Raw genomic sequence first — 9080 nt, forward strand, 5'->3', positions numbered from 1 at the left:
ATTCTACTTTGCATATCGGTGTTATTAGTATGGTGTGCATAAAACGTTAGTTTATGGATGAGGAAAGGGCTGCTAAAACATACAATAAGTTTTTTAAGCATTGCTTTTGGTTTGGTTGGGAATATTAAGTGCCTGGTGGTTCGTAATGCTATTTTACTTTTGAAGAGTGATAATCTGCTTCTAGGCCCTGAATTTTGTGGGTAAAGTTTGAAGCTTGGAAGGATTTTCCTTGGGTGTTCTTTGTGTAAACTTTTGTGTAGACTGGAGACCGAGCAACGTTTAAATGGAAAAAGTGAAAAACACTTTTATAGACCTTAGAGATGGTGGGAAAAGTGTGGGACGCCAGTCAGTTACAAAAACTGATGATGGATATGCGCTCTTTTTCTCCATGAAAGTGTGAGCTCGTTGACTTGGACCGGGAGAGCGTTTATTCACCACTACTGCGGGGATTGCAAGGGGAACATATTTTTCAATCTCAATAGTGCATGAATTGCCAATTTGCCACCTACTGACCAGTGCCCACTGCATCTCAAGGGACAAATCAACAGGACTTATTCCGTCGTATTGCTTCCATCATTATATTTAAAGGAACAATCATAACCAGTTATTCCAATCACATGATTACATAGAGAAAGTTCATCTCTTGTATCTCTCTTTTTTCCTCGTAAAAAACTCCTGAACTAGAACAGAACCCAGATTCCTCCGCAGGCTACAATTTTTGAAACCCCGCACCCACTCCTACCTACTCAAAACCAAGGTTCGAAATATCGACGATATATCCGATATATCGCCGATATATATCGGTATTTTGGTACACCGATATCGATATTTCCGACATATATCCACCGAATATAGTACTCTCTTTTTTCCGATATATATCGGAATTTCCGATATAAAAGTTTATATCTATAATCGATATATCCGATATATATCGTTTGAAACCATTTTTAATATAAATCCGATATTTCCGATATATTTCCGATATTTCCGATATTATATTTCCGATATATCCGATATTTCCGATATTTTAAATAGTTTGGACTGATCACCAAAAAATGGATATATCCCTGCAAAAACTAGTAGTTTACACAATTGTAGAAATCAACAAACTCGAGAATAATTTCCTGCAGCTTTAAGCAACGTAAATCAACCTCCTCACTTCTTACACAGTTAGCTGGGAGAATGGCATGTAGCAATCCGACTGTAAAAGCAGTTTGCTGTGTGGGTTCTGTTTATTTGCTTTCTTCTGGCTTTTCCTTCCGTTGAATGCAGCTGACAGTAACAAATTAAATGAGAATTTATATGATCAAATACTTCAATCCCTTCTTTCGTGACATTTCCACAGTTAATTCGTTTATGTAGTTGCGGATTTGGGACCACAGAGAGCTTCCACTGCAACTCTTTTCAAAACATTCGGGCATGGGTCACCTTTGAAGTTGCCAGGCGATATGCTTACACTGCAGTTTTGTAGTCCAACACAACTCTGAAAAACAAAAAAAATAAAAAAACAAGAAGAACATGAGATTAACTAAGCCATTGCGATAAACTATTACATTGGCTAGTATTAGTTATTAGAGGAGAGTAAAACCCACGCAAATTCCACATCTACACATGAAATTACAAGTGGGACAGATTTCTACAAGTAGAAAAGAATGTAAACTCACAGGTAAACCTCTACACATACTGAAAGCACCAAATTCTAGCAAGTTGTTGAACGTAAAAAACAGCTTGTATTTACCTCCTCTAGGATAGCATATGACGTAGAAGAGTGACAAGTTCCTTTCTGGTAATTTCCACAAGTTCCTGAAGGAGTTCCAAAGCTTGCAAATTTGATGGCTGAGATTGACTGCCCGGGTGCACACCGCAGTTCAACCTTTGGTATCCGGAGCTCTTGTGACTTTCCTTGGCTTTCGATTTGCAAATTCGTTATGCTTGGGTGAAACTCAGATACATCAGCACAAACAGTGGACACTGACCGTCTTGCCAGAGTAATTCGTGATGCATCTCCTCCAACTTCTTCGAAAACAACGAGCAGGTTTTGGGTAGGGTTCAACCAAGATTGGGGCACATGGTACCTAAACAACCGACATTGTCAAAAAAGGTTGAAGTAAGAACCTTCTGATAGATACTACTATTTGCTTCATCATAAGGCTGATGAGTTGGTGCTATGTAGAAAAATCTGGCTAGTACTAGAATATTTATCTAAAACGAATTCTTACCATCTTTGAGTTGGCTGGCCACAACCAATTTGACACTTTGGAGGTCTGTATGTTCCAGAATAGCTGCAGTAGTTGCAATTACCATTAGCAATAGCAGTCCAATATCGTCCAATGCTCTGCCCATTGATCCATACTTGACCCTTTCCCATACTTCCCATGTCCAAAGCCAACGGTCCCTCACCATTAGGTGCACTGAAATAAGACTACAAGTTTAAAGAGAAAAAGAAAAAAGTAAGTTTCTGACACCAAAAGTGAGTTCCTCTAGGAATGTTAAGTCATAGTACATTTTCTTACCTTATACCATGTAAGTGGCTGCTGCCTTTGCATAACTAATGACCCACGCGTCCATTCCACTGATGAAATCCCACTTGGAGAGACAAGATTGACGGCTTCTCCTTTTAGACCCACCTGCACGAACAATAAAGAACAGCATAAATCGAAACAGCATTGTTGGACGTGTTTTAAGCTCATTGAAGAAAACACTGACCTGATAAGACCATTTCTGCCAGGTTAAGTCTCTTCTTCCCTGGTCAACTCCATGGAGCACAACAGGACCCAGGATCCCAGTGCTCCAATCCTCAAAATGTGTCCCAATGTTCTTCAAACAAAGAAAATGATAGCATCAGTAATAATTTAGAATTTTGGCAATTCATATGGTTAAATGACAATGGCAAGTCATTTCAGTCTGGTTTAGAACTTTAGATGTAAGAATCACAAACTTAAACCGCTTCACAGTGGACAGTTAGCTAGTTTTGTTTGGTTTTTGGATGTTCAAGTGCTTTTTATAAAGCATTTCTGTAGGCTTCACAGCCACATTGTACTTTAATTCCTCTCCCCCCCCCCCGCTTACCTAGCAAAAAAAAATAGATGTAAAAATGACAACATTCATAGCGCGCTCAAGAAGATTCATTTAGATACTGCATATTTGAAATTTGGAACCACTATAACATTAACGTTATGCAACTTCATCAATATTTTACATTTTTATCAGGGGCTACATTTTTATTTGTGTGTGTGTTTACACGCGTGTGCGTGCACTTTTGAGGTGGATGTTTCACCCTTTTGACTCCATTATAATTACGAGAGTAAAGACTACGGAAGGGACCTACCGGCAATCCAACAGCTATACTGAGTAACGCAACTTTATTTGTTCCGGCACGTAGGTTGATTTTTCCTGTAAATGTGAACTTCCGGTTCTCCCTTGTGCCATATGCTGATCCTGTAATTGGAGCAGCAGCAAACATTTCAAATATAATGAGGTTTAAAGAATGAGTAACTTTAATCTTCTTCCATCACCAAAAAATTTGTATCCAACAGTGATCTTTTTATCTGTATGAAAATTGACAACAGTGTACCTGAAATCTGTCCATTTATAAAGACATGCAAAGCATGGCCTGATGATTGCACAATGAGAGTAGGCCATTCGCCGCCATGCAAAAAAGGTTCAGAAGGGTTTACTTCAACACTGGAAAAAAAAAATGCAACTGGAAATTAGATGAGGTAATATATTTGAGCGTAATGGATGTTGGGGTAGGACCAAAAACTAAGGCTCAATTTAACATAGGATGCATTAAATCATTCAAAAATTCCCGGGATGACAGGTTTGAAATGATAATTTAGTGTTGCAGTCTCACCTAGTAATGTACCAGAGATAGTCACTTGTATCTCTAGTAACATTTATTTGCTCCAGCAGGCCATTTGTTGTGATCATCTTATTGTCATCCAGTGCAGAGATATCTTCATCATAGGACTCCCATGAGAGCAACTCAGAACTACTGGGCAACATTTGCATCTGTGAAGTTTGAACTCTAACCTGTAACAAATATAAGAAATCGCATTATTCTCGATGGGAGTCATTGGCATTCAGATTTTTAGTGTTATAGGCCTCATAAAAGATAAAAGCAAAGTATAGAGACTTCTATCTGTAATTCTGTATATCTCTACTTACTATTTACAACACTAACTAGATCTAATCTCAAATATGACACGAGAAATTACATCTTTACACAGCTAGGATTTAGTTACCTTCTGATTATGATATATATATTGATTGGTTAAGATATTAAAACAGGTTTACACAGAGCTTCTTTATAGCTTACACTACTTACTTTTGCGGTATTGAAGACTACATTTTCACAATCAGGAAGGATGCTGATTGACCAAGGTGGCAGGTTATAGTGTTTGTTATTGAACACAACTTTGGCAGCAGACTTGGAATTGTAGTTCGCGAGAAAGGCTGCACAACCTCCGGAGTTGGAAGAGAATACATTTGCCTGAAGTATATATATATATATATGATTGATTAAGGCAACTGAGTTACCAAGATAGAACAGGTGGAAAACTTCATAATATTAGAAAAATTGTTACCTGTTGGAAGCTTCCTAAAGAAGTAGTAACAGGGTCGGCAGAAATTAAAGCACCCTCACAGAGCTTAATAGCCCTATGAAGATCTTTCAGATGCCCAAATTTAGGTTGCCTTACCAAACCTGCAAGTTGTGAAGTTTAAAGCAATCAAAACCGAATTTTTTCATAAGCAACCAATGCATGCAGACTTCTCGCAAGAAGCAGTGGATGAATCTTATCTCACCATATTCATCTATGGGAGCATCATAATCATAACTGGTGGTAATAAAAGGGCCTCCAGCAGTTCGTCCGAAGTTGGTCCCTCCATGGTACTGTGCCAAAATAGTATGGTAAGTGCTCATTATACATCACTAAGAAACTCTTTCAATAACTGATTATAAGAGTAAACAAATTGTTACCATATAGTAATTAACAAAAGAGCCTCCCTTCTGTATAAAGCGAGCAACTGCAAATGCCAAATCTTGAACTGGTCGCTGGTAAATAGTCCCACCAAACTCTGTGAACCTTTTAATTTCAAGAAGAAAGAGAAACAAATGAGTATACTATACTTCACAAGTGTCAACTTGAAAGTTATTCTAATTTTTACCAGCCACTCCAAGCTTCGGTCCACATCAAGGGCTTGTAAGGTCTGTTAGGAGAGAAAGTATCACAGTAGAAACCATTGCATGTGTTTATCTGTAACCAAAATTTAGAGCAAACAGAGTTTGAGGACTTAATTTCTTTCAGAAGCTCAATGGAGACTAGGAAGTAGGAACAAAATAGTAAGTAAATTATTTTAATCCTTTCAATTTGAAATTGTTACCAGGTTTTGAATTCCAGGAATGAGTAAACTACAAGTTGACATTCCCAACAGAAAGACTAGATTTATCCTATTCTGAGATGGTTAAATGTATACTATAAGCAAGTTGTATCTGCTAGTCAAATAAAGGACTTACCACCGGATCTGGGGCATCATCTTCTTTGCACATTACCCATGGGACTCCAGTATCCAACCCAACAGCCATTTTTGCTGCCCAATCAATGTATGCACGACCAGCACCTCCGTACGACTTACTTGCTGGACCGTACTCATTCTCAATCTACATGTACACAATGATTTTAATCAACACACACAAGTTGCTGCATATATTTCAATATTTCCAATGTTCCTTCTTTCCACTTGACCAATGAAGTAGACTACTATATTTGTAATATATGCAGAATAAAATTAAAAACTAATATTTGCAGTAACAATTATATATAGTTTAATAAACTAAACAGTAAGCTGATAACCAAAACCATACCTGAGATAGAATGATTGGACCTCCTTGAGACTCATACAAGTTTTCACTCTTCATCATATCTACAATCTTCTGAGTGAAACCTTGCATTGCCATCTACAACACCAAAAAATTAGCAAAAACAAGAAAATGCATACAAATTACAATATCGAAATAGGGTGGAAATTAAGAAACCTTAAAAGGCTCATTATCTGTTCTGAAGCTAATTCCAGGTACATACTTCAGCCAAACAGGAAAACCCCTATACAGAGAAAACAAAACCCCATATGAATTCCTTAAAAATTAAATATCCAAAAAAGCAAAAACCCATCTCAGATCCAAAATGCCCTTTGTAAAAGAAACAAGTTCAGAAAGTTTTTTTTTTTTTTTTTTTTTTTTTTAAAAAAGAAAAGAAAAAAAACGGATTAATACCCAAAGTTCCATTCTGCACAAATATAAGGCCCAATGCGGAGATGAACATAGAGACCTGCTTGCTGAACTGTCTTTACAAATCTAACCAGATCAAATCTTCCCTCGAAATAATACTAAAACCCCAAACACAAAATATAAAAAGATTAGCACATTTTAGTAAAAAGCAACAAACTTAAAAAAAAAAAAAACTGATGGATAAATGAAGTACATTGCCGGGTGAAGGTTCATGGCCATTCCAGAAAACATAAGTCTCAATAACATCCAATCCACCACGTTTAGCTTTCTCTATAAGATCTCCCCACATCTGAAAAAACAACAAAGCATTAGCAGAAAATACTAATTTGAAGCACATATGGAAAGAGAAAATAATTACTTCGGGAGTGCTTCTGGGATAATGTATGGATCCAGAAATGAGTATTCTTCTCTGTCCATTAATGACAAGAGCTTTTCTATCATAAGTCACTTTACAGTGAATTAACTCTACACCCTTTGTTAATAACATGCAGAATATGAAGAAATGCAGCTTGGAAACTGAGTTGGTTTCCATTTCTCCTTCTCCTTCTCTTCTTCACACACACACTGACCACACTCCTCTCTCTCTCTCTCTCTCTCAATATAATAGAATCTGTACTACCCCCTCACTCAAAACTTGTGGAGGGAAATTTGAAAGAGAAAGAAGAGAAGAAATGCAGAGAAGTTGTGTTTTTTTCTTCTTCTTCACTCTGCAACAAAATGGGTGTTGTCCATTTTCTGCTGTTAAATACCGTGTCTTTTTTGGACACTCTTCAGTCTAGTGTTGAGTGATGACTCACTCACTGTAATAATAATAATAATAATAATCGATATTGTAATGGGAACTCAGCTTCTAGCTTGTTTTGGTGTTTTACAACTTGCTGAGAAAAGAGTGACAAAAAGACAAAAGAGATAAGTTATTTTCAGTCGAAAGATGAGTTTTTTAATTAAAGTTTCAACGTTCCAGTGAGATCATTTCACGGGTAAATTGGATCTTTAATAACTGAAAGTGTGTAAAAGCATTTCTTTTTAGGCATCTCTCCTCGAGTCCTCAGGCGTAAAATCATGGTCTGAAGTATGTTCGATAGGCTACGGTAGTCGATTTTTTCAATTTTAATTTGAGTAACATACACATTTTGTTTTAATTTCTAATGGTCTGTTTCAATTTTAAACACCGACAGTCGTGTACTGTTAGTCTGTTAATTAGTACGTCACTATTTTTGAAATATATGTGGCTGTGATGTCACATAACAACAGCTTAATTGGCATGGGTTTCCTATTAAATAATTATGCAGTTGAGAATCTGTGCTGCATAAAACATGGTGGTTGCCGACTTAAAAACTAATTATTTTCTCTTCTGGAAGTCATTAGAAGGATATATATATAGCAGATAGGATGCTTTCTTCTTCGCATCTTTTGCTGCTTTTGGTTTTTGGGAATGCTTTTTTTAAACATGGAGACATGACTTGTGAACAACAACAATAACACTAGCACATGTGCACGACCCTACTCTCACTCTCACACAATCACACGTAAACACATAAACACAAGCTTCTCTCTTTCCTTTTTGGCTTTAAAATCCTTGCCAGTTCGTCTCTCTAATCTATAAGTGAGACTTCAGTTTAATGACTTTAATCTATCAAATTCATCTCCAACTCCAAATTAACAAGGACTAGCTATCACAACTGACACGAGCATTAACCTCTTATACCAAGATATTTTATATGTACTTAATCTACTAGTATATTAACTTCGAGAACCGGCACATATGTCACACAACAATTTGGATTCGTTCCAGTCTTGATTCTGGGTCACCAGTAGGGCTGTTAAAAAAAAACCAGAACTGTGAAACCAAACCGGACAGTTTTTACAATGGTTCCTAATAACTCCAATTCCGTTTATAGTTCCAAAAATTAGGAACCGGTGGGTTAGGTTCGGTCTTTGGTTTATCGACTTTAGTTATAGTGAAAACCAAAACCAAACCGTATAATAACTTTGAATATATTAGTCTATAATTAATATTTGTGAAGTTAAATAGTATGGATAGTTATATTAAGTTCAATGAATATTTATCTTATCAATTGAGACATATTAAGATATTTAATGGATTATAGACACATCTCTTTATGTAGAATTGAGAATTTGTGTAGTCAAATTTTTTATTAGTATTTGCTTAAATTATAAATTAGTCCATGAGTTTTAATATATTATGTTTGGTTTCTAATTAGCCTAAAATATTTTGGATATGGAACTTGACAGCAAATCCAATGGCTGGTCCAAACCAAATAACAGAACTAGAAATTGGGCTCTAGACACTTTCTTTAGTGTGCTTTTTGTCTAGAGAAAGACCAATATTATCTTTTGATTCTATTCCAATTTTAGCAACACGTCACTTTTTGGGTGTATTAACTATTTTTAAAATTTCTTATTTCTCTTTTTTATCCTTTCATTTGTAACTATCAATTTCTTCCACAAATAAATAATACTAAAATCTAATGTGCCCAGACTGTAGGTGTGTGTGTCAATCGAGGCCACTCATCATGCAAGGGTGCGTGTGTATTACTCCAAGATGTACTGCAATCAAATAATACAATTTTCTTATAAAAAAAAAACATTTGTTCTTTCACACTTTCACAATTTGAATTACATCAAACAAAGCTTAAACATGCTATTCAAAATTATCAGAGATGAATTTTAAATTGTTAAAGCTATATTGAAATTAGTTGTAATCAACATACATTTTTTCCGTTTTTGAAGTTGATGTTTTCCACATTGTTTTGGTCTCTCCAGAAAT

The 9080-nt window shown here is 36.1% G+C and overlaps 1 protein-coding gene across 2 annotated transcripts; it reads right to left on the reverse strand.

The window, feature by feature from the left end:
- Nucleotides 1-1003: 1003 nt before the first annotated feature.
- LOC147519691 (beta-galactosidase 5-like) lies at nt 1004-7406 on the reverse strand. Of its 2 annotated transcripts, XM_086591246.1 has the most exons (19): nt 6648-7406; nt 6483-6578; nt 6275-6387; nt 6038-6104; nt 5867-5959; nt 5519-5662; nt 5170-5258; nt 4982-5087; nt 4807-4894; nt 4587-4705; nt 4328-4492; nt 3854-4032; nt 3575-3684; nt 3329-3438; nt 2707-2817; nt 2514-2627; nt 2220-2422; nt 1739-2075; nt 1004-1483 (listed from the first exon to the last, which is right to left on the reverse strand). In XM_086591246.1, the coding sequence occupies exons 1-19, from the start codon at nt 6819-6821 to the stop codon at nt 1355-1357; spliced, it is 2547 nt and encodes an 848-aa protein (XP_086447372.1). In that variant the 5' UTR covers nt 6822-7406; the 3' UTR covers nt 1004-1354. The 2 variants fall into 2 exon arrangements, with proteins under 2 accessions (XP_086447372.1, XP_086447373.1); XM_086591247.1 differs by lacking the exons at nt 1004-1483; nt 1739-2075 and having other exon boundaries at nt 2216-2422; nt 6648-6973.
- Nucleotides 7407-9080: the final 1674 nt, after the last annotated feature.

Source organism: Coptis chinensis, chromosome 2 (genome assembly GCF_015680905.1).
Source record: "Coptis chinensis isolate HL-2020 chromosome 2, ASM1568090v1, whole genome shotgun sequence".
NCBI lineage: Eukaryota > Viridiplantae > Streptophyta > Magnoliopsida > Ranunculales > Ranunculaceae > Coptis > Coptis chinensis.